The sequence below is a fragment of the Lepisosteus platostomus genome, chromosome 6 (assembly GCF_059453375.1).
Source record: "Lepisosteus platostomus isolate fLepPlt1 chromosome 6, fLepPlt1.hap1, whole genome shotgun sequence".
Taxonomy (NCBI): Eukaryota; Metazoa; Chordata; class Actinopteri; order Semionotiformes; family Lepisosteidae; genus Lepisosteus; species Lepisosteus platostomus.
Window position 1 is genome coordinate 23,092,835 of NC_142616.1, and position 17,610 is coordinate 23,110,444.

General features: G+C 36.0%; 1 protein-coding gene across 1 annotated transcript in view; it reads left to right on the forward strand.

Annotated features, from left to right (window-relative positions):
• Positions 1-6,468: 6,468 nt before the first annotated feature.
• Positions 6,469-17,610, forward strand: part of LOC148661327 (phytanoyl-CoA hydroxylase-interacting protein-like) — a 30,590-nt gene continuing 19,448 nt past the window's right edge. The window contains exon 1 of the mRNA XM_088634858.1: positions 6,469-6,942. Within this exon, the coding sequence (XP_088490984.1) occupies positions 6,837-6,942 (106 nt within the window). The 5' untranslated portion in view covers positions 6,469-6,836. The remainder of the gene's footprint in view (positions 6,943-17,610) is intronic.

Here is a 17,610-nt window from a genome sequence, read left to right on the forward strand (position 1 = left end):
CTCACTAGGATTTGCCTTGCATCTTATTGATTTTGGAGTGTTCTATTTGTAATCTTCATATAAGAATTGTATAATTTCAAAATGAATGTTTCAATTGTTCAAGTAAGGAACTGCATCAGGATGTCTAAGCTGCTGAGGAACAGGCAAAGGTTTATTCCATGCTGAAAGAAAAAGAAAAGACACAATGTCTCCAGGTGTCAAAGCTCCACAGCAGAAACATTTTTTCTCTTTTCTTTCAGCATGGAATAAACCTTTGCCTGTTCCACTTCAATTGTACAGTACATATTAATAATGGTTCATGCTTTGAAAATCATTGTATGGTAAATGCAGTTATCATATCAAGTCAAACTGCGTATTAGTCATAAGGTTTATTTTGTTCTTTTAAAATTTCCGATGCACTGAACATTGAAAATTTTTCGACTTAAATGTGTAAAGACAAATGTTTTGCTTTGATTTTCCTATTACAACATTCCGGCTGAAATTAATGTCATTATGCATGTTCATATTTACAGTAAAACTGCTATAAGATGAGGGCTGCACGCTAACAGTTTTTACCTGAAGGAGACTGTTCTTTTCCTTCATAAGGTAACTATTTTGTGTGTGACCATACACTGATTCAATGTTCTGACATTTTTATTATTTGATAATATATTTGATTGCTTTTGTTCTTTTGGCTAATAACATCAGCTGTTTCCAGCTATAACTTAATGATACACAGACTGTTTAAAACCTGCCTGCTGTTAAGATACTACCAGTAAGGCAGGTGCTGAACAGAGGACTTATGTATTCCAGTCAGTTGTCAACACAGCAATGCACATACAGTAGGATCCACTGATTCCACATCCACAATGGATTGTGTACCAGTGTCTCCTTAACCACAACGTTTCACAGCTGTAGGTCATTTAAAAAACATTGCCTTCAACTTACTGCACCAAAAGAGCAAGACATTTCTTTTCTTTCCACAAGATAACAGAAAGCATAAAAATAATTGGTATTAGCCAAACCACTGAACTCACCATCCACGAAAGTACACTAATTTGAATAAAACCAGCTCATGTTTATGTGAATAAACCATGTTGTCATTGTGATTTCTGACTTGTATTTAATGAATATGATACAGTATGTATAAAAAACCTAAATATGCTGCAACAGTGATGATATTATATGGTCTGAAACAAGTTCTTCACTTCAGTCTAATCACTTTGTATTAATCATATTTATGCAACAGTAAAAGAAATGAGCCAGTCACCATGACTCAGACTTAAGAAGCATGAATGACATGTTCACTGTACCCGAATAGGGCTTTTTTTACCCTGCAGATATTTCAATTTTATTCATACTGCGTTCAAGAAAATCTTCCTCTTCTTCCATGTAATCTGCATTTGGATTAATGTGCACCATGTCAATTTCATTTTATGCACTTGTACCTGTATATAATAAAAAGTAAATAAGTAACTTTACCAAACATTGATATTAAAAACAAAGCCTTCAGTGTTGTTAGGCGACAAATTTTACAATTTCTGAAGAAAAATGTAGTTTTTAGATTCCAAATATGGCAGGCATGTCATTTTTTTCTGTGCATTGGTAATGTTTTGCAGAACAAGTCATATCACATGGTTGAATCCAAGCTCCACCTAGTTATGAATAAAAAGGGTCTGTGTATTCTGTCCTCATCAAGACATATGGAGAAGTAATACAAATATCAAAAAGCTTAGAAATACAGCAATAAGAAGGTTATCCCCAAGAATGAACAATTCTTTAGTAAGACCTTACTTAAAATGTTGTGTTCAGTATCAGTCAGCATACCAGATAAAGCTTACAGTCTTAGAATGATCAAAGAAGAACAACAAAAATGAATCCTGGTCTCTGGGGATTGTCATATACTGACAGGTTAAAGGAAATGTAGCTTTAGACTAGAACAAAGGAGATCGAGAGGAGGTTTTATCACAGTACATTAAACCCTAAGGTAAGGTATAGATAGGGTCAGAATAAGGACCTAATGACTGTAAGAATAGTTTTTTTTTACAACGTGTCTCCTGATCTCAATTTTAAATCCGTTTTCACATAGTTTCCACTTCAATCTTCTCGTTCGTGTTTCACTGCTGATTCTGAAGTCCACTGGCTAGTTTGCTGCCAAGGATTCTGACCACTTCAATCAGGTCCCTTCGTAATCTTCTCTGTTCAAGACTGGAGAGGTTCAGTTCTTTTACCCTGTCACTGTAGGATATTCCTTTAAGCCAATGAATGTATCTAGTTGCTTGTCTCAAGAGTGATTACAGATCAGCAGTGTCATTTTTTAAAATGTTTAACCAAAATTGAACATTATATTCTAAATGAGCTCTTACTGGTGCATTGTACAATTTTAACATGATTTATATTCTACGCTAATATACGTTATATCCTGATATTCTGTTTGCTTTTTTCATTATTTCCTCAACTTATCTAGAAGATGTAAATGTGTCAATGTATGGCCTTAAGTCATTTTTATACATAGTCTTGTCAAGGTCAGCAGGTCCCATTTCATAGCTAGAGATTTTTTTTTGCTTTTGACATGTAACACTCTGCATTTGTGTGCATTTGTGTGCAGTGAATTATCTGCTAGGTGTTTGCCCACCAGTTGTGAATTCTAATTAAATCTTTATCTATTTTCTGGGCAATGTATTCAGCATTTGCTCATACTCATACTTTGTTTGGGCATTTCTCTGTACACAGCTCCATAGTTCCATTTTATTGCAATTCCTGATTTATTACCTACAAATAAACGTTCTTCTCTATTTGTTTTCTTTTATAACTAAACTTCCTTCTCCAAACCCAGACACTTTTTATTACAAAACTTTTTTCATTTCATAGCTTAAATGTAACTATATATAACATAAACCTCCCTTACAGTGTTTGTTCATAAATTGGCCATTTGGAGAATGTATTATTTAAATATGCAGTAATTGCTGCATACCAGAATCATAATAATTATAATTATATTAAATTGCATGTATTAGGGCAATTTGTTTTTGACAGATTTTGTCCAAGAAAAGCCAAATGTTCTAAATAATCTCATGCCCAAAAAAACAATGAATTAACAATTTATTAGCTTTGGAAACAGTAACATATTAATCTTGTCCGTATATTGTATCATTTGAAAATGATCAATTGAAAATCATCAAATTGCACAACGGTCCTAGTGCCTCATGTTTTGACTGTAGCTGTGCTGACATTTATCTTATACATCAAGAAAGAAGGTGTTTGTCTGTGAAATACTCCCTGTCTGAATATGTTGAACATTTGATTAGTCCGATTGCTACATTGTCAAGAACAGAAGTGACTACTGACCTGGCAGGAGTCTGTGTCCCAGCACAGTCACCCATTTGCTCTGATTCATTCTCAGCATTGTCATCACAACCAAACACATTTGAAATTGACCTGCAGTTTTTAACTGTCTACTCAGATCTAAGAGGGAGGCAGATTAAATTACAATAATTTCATAAAGCCTTTCGTGCTACCTGTCTCCAGTTGTTTTTTAATGTTCTGACACAGACAGAATCCATGTTCTTTCCATCCTCATCTGGTCAACATTCATGTTGTAGATGTGGGAGCATGAAACAAGCTTCTTAGCTTATTGAAGCCGATACTCTGACTTACTTCAAGAAACAGCTGGATGAGATCCTTGGATCAGTTAACTACTAACTACTAAATGGGCAAGAGGGGCCGAATTACCTCCTCTTGTTTGTAACCTTATACATGTCCTTATATGGACTGGGCAGTGTTACAGGGTTTATCTGGTCATCAGAACATCAATGAGAAATATTTATTTCCAAAACATAATTAAGATAGAAGGGTGCAGAAAACACATCTTTCATCACTGAAACAGGTTAAGCAGCATAGTGTACATATACAGTACAATATGTGGACGCCTTACCCTTGAAGGAAATTAAAAAAAACTGAACTCAAACGCAGCAGAGTCTAATAAATTATTTTATAACTGGATTGTGATCTGGAAATGTACTACCCAGAGCTACTTAATAAATCTGTCATTGTTTTTTTTTTTTACTTGACATTGTGGCATAATGTGTCTGTGCCACTGAGAGGATGGATTGTTTTTGTGTGCTTTGTGCTGAAAGAAAATAGTTGAGCAGATTGCAGCAGCAGAGACAAGGAAGGTGGTCCCGAATAAATTACAGCACCAAAGCCCTCTCCCAACTGCAGTACCAACACCTGCTGTTGTGTGTGTCTCATATAGTGCTGTGTGCAGGAAAGGAAGTGTGGGTTACAAAGTTCTGTTGAAACAAACCACAATGGGACACTATTCCATGGTGGTTTGTGTACTATTGTGTACTCTGTGTGTATGGGAGTTAAAGATTTTTATCTAGGTTCCTTAGAGTATATTCCACAAACAAAAACATTCTAAAAAGTCCAATTATGACCCAGAGATCTGTCCCAGTCACCTCTGCTCAACCCTCTTTACAGTATGTATGTTTTGGTTAGTGGTGTTCATTTTTATTCTACTTTTGGAAGTCATATTGTAACTTTAATTAGTATACTTTTTAGTTATTTGCCCAGTCAAAAACTCTTAAACATGCTTTTCTTATTGGTTGTTGCCCAGAATGAAATAATCAATTTGACTTATTACCAAAATTCTAAGGGATGAGGGTGTTGTAATGCATTCTGTTTGGGGACTGTAATATTTATATGGCTTGTCAGAATTTCTTCTGTGGCTGTCCGCAATATTTCAGTGGGCAACGCTGCTTTAGACTGTAACAAGCAAAAAGACAGCATAAACTGTAAACTAAATTAAAAACGGTAAATATATCTTTCTTTTTGTGAACCTTGGGAAGCTTAAAGTTGTACTTTTACTCATGGCTATATACAAGATCCTTAGTGACAAAACATTTAGTATAAATGTTGTTTAGTACTTTTGGTCTCTGTAATACATAATGCATATAGGAAGGAATGTACAATATAAAAATATCTGATAGTAAGAACAACACACTAGAAAAAAGCTACCTAAAAACCTTACAGTTTCAATATGACCTCTCTTGAATGTTTCATCTCACTGTTAGACTCAGTGATCTTATGCGATCAGTGATCTTACACTATCTAGGTCTTGAAAGAATGTGGTTTGGTTACTTCATGGAGGAGAATATAACTATTTCCTACATTTAGTCCTCGTGATCAGAGACACTATGGCCCCTCTAATTCAAGTGAGTACCTATACAAACCAGATACAACTTTACGTGTTAGAATGTGTCTGTGTCACTGAGAGGATGGGTTGTTTTTGTGTGCTTTGTGCTGAAAGAAAGTAGTTGAGCAGATTGCAGCAGTCATTCAGGTATTTTAGCTGACCATTTAAAACATATTCAAAAGCAGAAGTGAAAGAGTGGGTATCAAACCATTGCTCTGCCTAGCCCTCATCGTCTGGTTTCATCAACAGTTACAAAACTAGATAGATTCTTAGGTTACAGAAAGGTGATTTATGGGTTAATAATTCATTACATTAATTATTCTATTTAGCATTGTTGGTGCTGAACTAAACATGGATTTAATCTTAAAACAATTATAAGACTCAGTTTACTTTACTGTACTGTTTGTGCAGTTTCAATATTTCCCTCCAATGTACAGCAGGAAATGCACTGATAAAGCAGTGGGCAGAAGGCCAGAGACTCAAGAACGGAAAGATGTTTTTGTGAATACTAACCTTGTGAAATATCTATAGTATTCCAATATAAACAATAATCTCTAAAAAGAAGCCGAAAACGTGCGTCAGATAAAAGAAAAATACAGAAAACTACACTCGTCTAGCTTTCCCGAGTCGCTGCCTGAGCTAGTTTTCTGATGTTGTCTGCTGCGGATATTCTGAAACGCTTCCCCTTGCATTGCGCCAGCTGTTGCTCTGTTGCAGAGGAGTGGATTGTAGGGAAAAATCGTTGTATTGGGGATTGGATTACATAACGAGAAGGTTAATTAGATAATACACATTCGTCTAAAAGCAATCGGCATCTAGGAGCCAAGTGTTATGTATCACAGATATGTGTTTTGTGACTTTTCTGGTTGGAAGAAGTTTCTAAATTCTGCTTGGTCACTGAGGACCTCTGTTCTTGCTGTGCCATCAACAATAAAGCCGTTGTCCAACGGAGTGTGGCGCGATGGCTTCAGAATAAATTAAATTTGGATCGGGAATTTCAGCAAACAAAAGACGTGGTACAGTGCTTTCTACGAAAGAGGTTATTTTGTTTCCTGTGAAAACGAAAGGGTCAATTCCAGATGGTTGCACCTGGATTTCAACCACTAGCTATTGAAGAACCAAGGCATTTTTCCCTAACCCCCTTTCCATAAAAAAATGGAAACTGTCTTGAAATTTGTTGGTGATGTTATTTCAGCGCTACACTGTTAAGGGAAGCTGTAGAGATTTAAAATGAGATTTAAATGGTGGGGGCAGGGTAATCTTGTTACATAAGAAGTCATCGAATTTACTGTTCATTCCCTGCTAATCCTTTGTACATGCTAGAGGCAGTATGAACACTTGTGGCTCGCAAGCAAGACGATAAATCATTAATATATAAATGCCCAATGAAGAACGATGACGGTGCGCTGTTTGTTTCTGCAAATTAAAAAGATTCAGCTTTCCTACATTTCTCCTCAGCCTCTCACGTTGCAGTAACAAATCAGCAGTGTGCTGGGCGTCCATGACGAGCCGCTGACGCTGCCTCAGCCTCCCCACTGGAAGAGGACCCGTAGAAAAGCAGAAAAAAACCCCGTAGACTGGAGACTCTATTCAAGGTGAAGGCTAGTCTTGTGGCACGGCGTTCAGAAATTGAAAGAGCAATCCACGTGAAACTGAAGACATGGAGGTTCCACGCATGGGACATAGCATAAGCAGTCCCACCAGCCCGTGTGAGGACATGATCAAGAATCTGAGCTTGGAGGCGATTCAGCTCTGTGACAGAGAAGGTAAGGTCGAGAGTATCACGGAACAGGATTCGGGCAGTGCTACAATACTCATTCCACGCGTTACTCGTCTTCAATGGTTAGCTGTACTCAGTAATAGGTGATCTGAGCACCGGTTTCCAAAAGAAAACCAGGGAATATACTCTACTGTACATCTTGCGGTTATTGCTTGATTTATTTAAATCCACAGAAGTTAAGTAATAGTCGTGAGGAAGCCTTCAGTTTTTAGCGAATCCATCACTCACGGTCTGTGTCGTCCCTTAGGTTTTGTTCCTGGCGTGGTTATACAGGCTCCTGAGTATTTTTTAAGGTGACTCAGGGTGCAGGATAGATTTCGTCGGTCACTGAATATCATCAAAACGTCAGTGCTTTCCAATAAACTGTCGAATGCCAAGATGCATAGTAGATGTAAGGTTCAAACCAGTATGGTAATTATAAAAATGAGATTCGTTCTTAATTGCTACAGAATAATTGTTAGTAGAACTGATGCGGTGTTTCAGCACCATGGACACTGGCGAGCTCTACAGAAGCCACTGGAAGGGGCTGCTTTGTAGAAGCTTTAAATTGATTGTTCAATACAAAAGCATATCCATCGACATGCTTAAGACGTCGCAGCTCTCCTTTATTAAAATTGAGAAATAATGGAGTCTTAACATAGTTTCAAGCAGTTTTGACAAAGAGTACAGGCTCAGTGTATGAGCTTACGAAAATCGTGCTCTCTGTGAGATGATTTGCAGCAGGACAGCATATATTATTAAACAGTTACGTGGTCGAAAATCGATATGCTGATTCAGTCTTGAAAGAGGACACATTAACTTAATTTGAGAGTTGAATAAAGTATGATGTTAAAACGACTAGGACATGGTAATTTGTTGTCGTATTAGTAGTTTCAAAATACATTTTCAAATCTTTGTCGTGCTTTTATTTTTGGATTTTTTCGTCTGCCGAATCTAAATCGTTGTCATTGAATAAAAGCTGAATTCGCTATAAAAGAATGAAAGCCGAGGTCAGCATCAGATCCCTTAAATATCTGACTTGCGTTGACTTTGTGATGTTTAGCACCATTGTGGTTTTGGCTTTAAAAGTAAAACATTCCCTTTATTCTCAGAATGGTAGAAACTAGAATGATATTTTTAGCTAAAGGCTAATCCACTCAATTAACCTTAAGTTATAATAGGTGTCTATTTCCACATAAAGGCCTTTTCTAAAGATGGCTGCACCCATGATCGAAAAACGTGCACACAGCATCCACACCCTAGTGTTGTCAGTAATGAGGTGTCTCTCAGCTATTGCGGCAGAACAGGAGAAAAGAAGAACAAAGAAGTGTACTTCAACACAATTCATCTTTGTTTTTTATATATCTTTTTATTCATGCTGATTTAGTATAAACAAGCCCCTTGAGAGAACAGACAGAAATATCTGATTTCAGTGAGATCCTGGTGTGGCTAAACAAACAGAACAATTTCTTCAACAAAATCATCTGTTTTCTAAATTATACTGAAGTCTGTAATATCATCTCAATTATCAAATTATATGAATCACAAGAATGGGGAAGAGAGAGAAACAGCACATACTCTCTTTCAGTTTTTTTCACAAATAATCGCTCACAGATATGTGTGATATCATGCTGTCTTTCTGGGGATGTTCCATTGGCTCTCAGTCTATTTTTATTTACTATTTCTAGCTCAAATGAAGCTTCATATGCAAAGTGAAAGTAAACCAGAAACAGTTCTGGAGCCTATAGATTTAAAAGAAAGTGCCAGTTGGTTTAAGAAAAATAAAGATGTCATTTTTGCTTAGTGGGAAAGATTATACTGTATGTCTCTGTTTTTCAGGAGTTACTATCTTCGTGCAGATTTGTCTGAAATATTTTCCCTAAACTGATGGTAATCCATGCCCACACACATACTGTATATAGATAACCAGAGAACATATTAAACAATAAAGGAATATATTCAGCAGAATGCTAAGAATATGGTCTGAACATATCAACAGCATTCCTAAAGGAATATACTGTAGTCTGCCCCCTGATATGTCACTTCTGAAAACATCTTAAGCATGACTTACCTTTCTATTATATTATTTAATTGTAAAAAATATATTTTGATATTTCTTACTAAACATACTAATATAATAAATTAAATTGTCTCATAAGTCATGAATGAATATCAATGTATATTCCTTAGTTGGGATACGCTACATGCATTTGGAAATGGGCCATAATAATCTAAGCGTCTAGAGTCTGATATAATCACAAATGCTACAAATCATGGTGCAATCAATAAGCCAGCCAGTATTTTATCCTCTGCAGAAGTGTGTTTATAGGTAATCAGCAAATACTCTAAAATGAGTTTCCCATTTTTTTTCCCTCAGCACTGTTGTCTATGTTCAAAGCACTCCAACAAAACATACCACACACACACATGCCCTTTTGTTTTTACAATGTACATCCTGCTGGAATGTTTTTCTGTGCTTAGCTTAAGAGTATAAACAATTCATAGTATATTGAGTATATTGCAGAGTACTCAGGGTCATCTTAAAAGGTGCTACTGCAGTTATACGGTGTGTCGTCTTGTAGTTGTGTAGTTTGTCTGTATGTCCTTACAATAACAATCATCAACATCACGAAATGTTGTATTTTAGTTTCCTCAGGGTGTTATACTTGGAGAGTTTCAGTGTAAACATCCTAGACAAGATTAATCTTTTTTTCTGGACCTCCTCAATAACATTTAAATGTTATTAAAGAAAACCAGCACTTTTGACTTATAAGTCATTTTAAAACCTTAAATATTTTAATTAGATTTTAAAAACTAAGGTGTTCATAGACTAAGCATTGTTTTTAGTTAGTAATTTATCCCTGTGTTTATTCCTTGGTTGGCCAGTTTGCTGTAAAGCATTTGGTGCAGTCTGCTTTTGCCAGAAAGTCAAGTTCTGAAGGTCAGGTACTTGGTCTGGAAGCAAGCAATGCACAATTACTTAGGCCGCCTACTTTGTATTCGCTCCAACATCACCATAAGGTTACCCAGGGTTTCAGAAATTTTATTGTCAGCATAGAAAGTCAGAGCTACTGATAAACGAGAGGAATTTTCACTTTATTGAGTCTTCATTTGTCCATTACATAGCAAGGCCCTTGCAGTCTGATCTCTGAAGATCCCAGTGTAAAGGCACAGAAGGCACATATTTATAGTGGTTTTCAGGCAACTCTGTTTTCTAAATCTCAATCTGTGGTGACCTCTCGACAATCTTACTGTATGCTTTTCAAGTGTACGTAGCACTTGAAGAGTTTCAGCCTCGGCCCCTGGCTTAAAATTTGAATGTTAACATTTCTCCAGCTCTGCTTCCCATGTGAGTGTTTGTCCATCCGTTCATTTTCAAACCACTTAATCCAATACAGGGTCACTGGGGAGCCAGGGCCCCTTCACGTGTACTCAGTCACAGAGCATACTGACAGTACATCACAGGGCACACGCAGACACAGACACACACACTCACACCAGGGACAATTCTCCCAGAAGCTAATTAACCCACCAGCATGTCTTTGGACAAGTTGTGGAGGAAACTGGGGCACCTGGAGGAACCCCACACAAACACGGGGAGAACACACAGACTACATGCAGATAAAACCCCTGGTCCGAAATTGAACCCAGGGCCTCAGTGCTGCATGGTGTACTATTTGTCACATACAGTAGCTAAATTTCACCTGCAGATGACCCTCACTTTGATGCCTAAAATAACATCTCCAATGTTAGATCACCTCAAGGTTCAGGTTAGAACATTAGATTGAGTTAAAGTAGGAATCAATCTTGGCTTCTTCACAATCTTCAGCACTTGATATACTGCATCAGAATGGAAGCTCTGTGGATTAGATTGTTTTGAGTGGCATCAGAGCTAATTGTTACAGTCTGTTTCTCTGGACAATGTTCATGAACTAATCCAGACACATTTTGTGTATTTGTATTTGAGAAAATAGACTGAAGGCATCAACATTAATCTTTTGTTCCTTTTCTGATTTGGTGCTTATGTCATTCAGATATCAGGTGTGACTTACTTGTACAGTCCTTTACAGCTAAACACTAAATGAGTTTCAGTACCTTTGCAAGCTTTTTGAATCAGAAGGAGGGAATCAAGAGAAGACTTTCCTCTGCTGTTGCCAAACATTTCATGCTTCTGAAATTCCACCGTATAAATTACTGCTATTAAAACCTGTTAAATACTTTGAAATCTAGAGTAAAACATATCTTTTGTAACGTTGTTGAACATTTTACAGATTCACAATTTGTTCAGCAGTCGAAGTCGTTTCTTAGATGAAGATAAAGACATAGCTGTTTGTACTGTACGTGCATTACATTTGTATTTAATTCCAGTCTGAATGCAGATTAAGTGTGTATAAAAAAGATGTGACAGTTGTAGGCATCAGAGTTTCAGCAGTAGATTGGCGCTGTTAGCTATTTATACACTGCAAGTAGTTATCTAAGGTACCAAAAGCAAGGCTATTCATGAGCCCTTGCTTTCTCTTCTTTGTAATTGGTGACTTTCTCCGCTGCAATGCTTTTGGCTGACAACACTGGGGAGATGAATGTGGTGTATAGATTTCTCAGTCCAGCTGTGGCTGGGATTGTGTCAGGGGTAGGGACGACCATCTGCCACGGCTGCTATAGGAGAACAGAGCAAGGAATAAAGGGAATGATTTAACACAGACCATCAATTTATAAATGGCATACAATGAGCTTACACTTGATGGAAAACAAACTGCATCTTTAAAGGCATCATCCAAAAAAATAATGACCAGACATACAAGGCACTTCTTTTCCACAGAAAGAGCAGCATATATTTTTAAATGAAAGGAATGTATTCTGTTTAAAACCCAACGTGCTTTTAGGGAACAAAAAATCTCCCAGTGAACTGGCTGGCCTTTTCATATTCATCACTTTTTTTTTTAAAACAGAGCGAATAAGCTATAATGGTTTGAGATCCAGTCGATAACGGGAAGTATTTATTCATCATTTTAAACTCAAGTCTGTAACTCCACATAAAGGAAAGACGTAGTGCAGATAATGAAAAGGTGAAAGTGTTGAACTGTGTACCTCTGATTAAAAAAATTGTAATATGTATCTCTGATAATGTATAAATGCACATTTTGCTTGTAACCTTAAGAACAAAATGTAGGAAGATAAAAACAATTTAAATATTTGACATGGCTAATAGTGCTATTCAGTAAATTCTACAGAATAGTATTATACTTTACTTGTGCCATTATGTAGTTTTTGCATTGCTTCATATTAGAATCAAAATCGTTGTAAAAATATTATCATATATTATCTAAGAAGTAAATAAAAGACAAATAACATTATCTCAAGACGTGTTTATATTTTAAATGACTAAACTATGACTTATACATTTTTTTTCTGCTGCTTAAAGGACAGTGACAAACTGAGATGAAAAATCAAAAACAGTGTTTAAATAAGGCGTGTGTTGTGAGAAGATGTTAAACATCGGTGGCCATCTGTCAAGAACAATTTATGCCATCAAAAATGTAATGTACATATGATGCTGGATTCAGAAAAGTTTTCATTAAAAAAAAAACTTTTACCCTTGGAGTTAGTCATAGGGGCCTCTGCACTTCAGTTATATGTATTTTACAAAAGTATGTAAAACATGTTGTCTTTTACTTCAGCAGTTTTTTACATTTTGTAACTCATTTGCCCATTTAAAAAATCTATAATGCATCTTCTGTATTTACTTTACAAAATAAGAAGCATAAAGTATTTCAGTGAGATGTTAATATTAGCAGCATCATTTCACACTCAGCATGTGTCTCTCACGCCTGCCTAATCAAACAAAGCAGAGCTTTTGAAAGGCCTGTACCCCACTGGCTTTTTATTGTACATGATTCAGTGCTGTTCTTTTCAAAGGGTTACTTAACATGTGCACTGTTTCCAGATATTATCAGATTATTTGTTTAGAATTATCTGGCAACATGTTCTGTATGTTTTTAGGCACTGATATTTATACCAAAAAAGCATTACAGGGTACTGTATTTTGAATTACATGTTTGTGATTTGTGTACTCATTTACAAGTAAAATATCTCCATCCCACCCTTCTTATGTGCACATTTTGATGTTTTGCAAGTGAAAGTGCATCGTGGAACTTCGGTCCTCTCAGTATAATTATTTTTTCTGAAGGGAAAGAGAAAGATGTTAAGTGACAGAATATAAGTTAAGATAAACGCAGCACCTGTGAATAAAAAAAAATGCTCCTGTGTGTGTTTTTTGAAGATTTGTGTCTCTAATTATCACTCTATACTTGAGATCCTCTGAGTAAGTTTTGAATTCTGGATGTTCATTTGGGAAGTGGAAACTTTAATTTTAAACAACACCGCAAAATGATTACAATGAACTTTAAAAAGACCTTATTTTGGAAGAACACTATTTTAATGATGGGCTTACTGTACGCACAACAGTATTGACCAGTTCAGCTGTAAAAGACTGGTCATTCAGAAATGTTTTTTCTGACGTACTGAATCATTTCTCAATAATGGGGTTCAAGATTGATATTTAAGTACATTGGTTTTCCTTTTCTTCCTTGGAGTCAAAACAAGAGTTGGAACGAAAATAAGAATGAATCTCCAAACCAATTAGATATTGCATTTGGAACACAAAGTCTCTCTTAGCTTTGATGCCACACATTTCTTTTTTCCTGCTGAAAGCTCTCATGTTTTCTGGCAAAGGGACAGAGCCATAGAACTGCCCTTTCCCTGTGTCTGGATGATTTTTTTTTTGTCAGCGTGTTAATAAGCTTGAGTAAATAACCTCTTGATGTTCTCTTGCTGTGATTCTACTGCTATCATTGCGTTGGCAAATGGCACTCTCAGAAATGTAGAGCCGATGACCTCAGCTTCAGGGGAGGCAGCATGATTTGAATTACCTCCAAATGTGTGGTGAAGTGGGTTGGGTTACTCATCCAGTACTGGGCACATAATGTATAATTATCAATAAAGGATATTTGCTAATATATAAAAATAGATAAACGTAGATATAATATTAAAGAATTATTAAAATTCAGATTTCATTTTTGTTAAGAACTTTTGAAAGCAGGTAGAATCTGTGTGATTTGGAAAGTAAGTTTTATGTCTACAGAACAGCAAGAGTGAGAACCATATCTTGAAAGACATCTGCAGCTCACTTTACTCTGTCAGTGTGCTTTTCACCTCTACCCTTGCAAAGTGAGTTAATAAGGCACTGAAGGTTTCACTACATTTCAATAACACAGTAACCTTTTAATTTTAAGAACTACCTAAGCAGCATTTGGTTCTCGAGACCCTGATATTACATTCCCAGATATAGAGAAAAGCCTGCAGTCTGGTCATTTAAAACTAAAACTACAAAAAAGAGAAACTAAGTCATTATGAACACCAGTGCGTTCAGCGCAATATTTTGCTTTCTTAAATCATTCTCTGTAGTGTGTAGTTCATGAAAGATCACTGGTTCACTCTGAAACAATGAAATAGTTAATGTTATTATTGTAATTATTGCCTACACAATAGTCAAACAAGCTTGCATTCTCTGTTAAAAGTGAGTTTAAGTACCCATTATTAAAAAGTCGTGTAGAAAAATTACATTAGCACTATTCAGTCCTGTGATTCACCTTGCCTTTTCACCAAGTGTGTCAGTGAATACATTTGCATAATGAACAGCTACTTTTGTTATCATTCTTTAACAAAAAAGCACTTGCAAAAAGTACAATAATAATAAGAACAAAACTTGTATGTACTGTATAATATGAAGTCTTAGGTACAGAGTTTCAGAATAATTGCTGTTATTTATAGGAGCTGTAATATTATTTTCAGTGCTACATTGAATTGATGATAACTTTGCCAAAATACTGCAAGAGTACAAGACACGATACAACATTTTCACCAGAAGTTGCTTTCTTATTTGTGGGATTTCCTGCACTATAGACTAGACTGTTTTTCTGCTATTTATCTCAGCAGGTTCCCTCTAACGTGTAGTAATAATGGCAGGCTGATTCCTTCAGCTGGATAATGGGTTGTACATTTATACAATTTAAATGAAAAAAAATAGCAGTTTTTTTTTAATGTCAGCAAGGCTACATTTCCAGTTTGTCTACAACAGTAAATAATATCCACATTCTAATGTTTTTGAAAAACATAATACAATGAAAAATTACAGTTTAATAATAAACCAACAGTGCTTTTTATTTAGGGGCAAAATAAATAACTTGCAAAATATTACTGCAAATGACTGCTTACTTTGGTTTTAATACTCAAGTCCTCATTTATAGGCTAGGTATTTCAATTTGCTTTGCAAAAAAGGTTTTTAGTAAGCTGTGGTTCTTTAAAACCCATGTGCTACCAAGAGAGAATGAGGAAGTGTAGGCAGAGTGCTTTGACCCCACTCACTTTCGAATTGCTGGTGTTTTTTAACACGTCACTTGCAACACAGCAGCGTGCAAGAGGTGCCGCGCTGATTGAAGGTCAGGCATGTACAGTACCTCCCTCAGAAACGGGCCTACATGTACTCATAAGGCAGACGGTCATAAGCTCATAAGAACATAAGAAAAGTTAAACACAAGAGGAGGCTAATTGGCCAATCTAGCCTTTTGGGTATTCAGTAATCGATTGATCCATTGAGCTGTTTCCCTGACAGAAGCCAGGGTATTGGCTTCAACCACATGGTAGGGGAGCTTGTTCCATATTCCCAGAAATCTTTGGGAAAGGAAGTACCTGCCGTTCTTGGTCTTAAATGAACTTCCATGTGGTTCCTGTTGTGTCCACTGGTTCGTGTTTCACTGTTGGTCATGGTCTCTGTGGCCCTGAGAGCCATGACTACTCACACCCTACACTCAGCCAAGCCTGCTCCACTGCCTGGGAAATCCCAGTCACAGTCGACTAGTGACAAGACCCAGGCTTGAATCCGAAATCACAGACCTCAACCTGTGCATGAGCCAGCATTTTTACCAGGTTGAGTGAGACCCCATGAACCCATTTAAATGTTACAGAGAAGGAAAATAAATTATTTTTTTTCTGAGTACTTTTCCAGGAGCATACACACTTAAATCAGAACACTTACACTGCTTCTGAAATCTTTTAAAAAATCATATTCCCAAACACATTTTATAAAACTCTGTATGTCCTCTGGGATATTGCATTTATAATTGCCTTGAACTAAACCAATGTGTCAGCTATATTAATGTGATGGGTTTTTGCTCATGGGATTTCACTGGAAAATTTAATCATATTCACTGTAATTTTAACTATTAATTAAACTGGGTGATGTTAATTACTGCTCCCCAAGATATTGTAGAAACTCGTTTTCAAAAGGTATTTTAAAAATTATTTGAAGGAAAGCAGATCAGTTAAATGTTTATGTTTTTTTTTATTTTCCAGTGTACTTTTCCAGCGCAAGAAGAGGCAGGTCTTAATGCCAAGAAAACAATCAATCTCAAGGAAAAACCAGTTATGTTTCAGTTTTCAGGGGGTCATCTTACAGCACAACAGTGCTGTGGGCTTCAGAAGCAGTCCATTGAAGTGGAACGGATCTTCCACTAATAGAGAATCAGTGTGTTTTAAGTTGAATTACTCATATTTTCCAGGGTAAATTAAGTATTCAGGGAACACATGAGTGTGCAACTACAATTGTACCCTACAATGAAGTGTCTCTCACTGAATACAACAATAGACAATATTTTAAAAGCAGTTATTTTTCATTCTGCAACTTCTCATGTTTTCATTAAGTAATTACATGTATTATGTAAACTCAGAACTTGTGTGAATTACTAATTACAAATAAGATTATGAATCCTGATCGTGTTAAATTGCCTGTTCTGCAGAAAACAGTGGATGATTAGTCACCATCACACTTCATGCAGTTTTACTTAAGGACCAAATGTATGACCCTCAGATTATCTGGTGGGATGGAGTTTAGTCATTCTAAAAAAACATAATGCTGTCCGTCGCCATTTTGCCTTGTCAATCTGTATCACACTCAGTTAAGACTTAGAATTAAGGATCATATATAATAAGCATATTATTTCTCTTTGTAGTATGAAATGTGTATAAAGTAATCCAAGAGAATTCTAAAATCAGATATAAAATGATTAAATATATGTAAACTTACCATTAATGTACAATCTTATATTGAACTGATGGGTTTAACTACTGTTTCTTAAGGTTTGGTAATGTAAAATGAGTACTCTAATTCTGTTTATTGTCCTCCAGAAGCAGACAATCAAATTACTGGAACTAGAAAGATGCACTTTTTTATTACTTTTATTATCTTTTCTAATACACGGTTCTCCTTTTTAGAAATAATACTATTAATCAGAAAAACACTGTAAAAATCAGATCTCATAATTGTTACTTAATTGTTTCCTATATTATGAGATTTGGGTATGCTATAAAATTATCTGAAAATATTTGTGTTTTCTCATGTCTTTTCCAACAGCTTGCATACATATCCGGTCTAATCCCATTGTTCATCTACTACATTCAAGTCACAATTTGTGTGCTGGAAAAGACCCACACACTCCTAGGTGATTTGAATACATTAGGTAAATCATACTTTACTATGTTACAAAGAATGCTGTTACTAAGAAAGTTTAGGTTTATGGTTCTCGAATATTTTATTGCATTGATACTGCACATTTGTTAC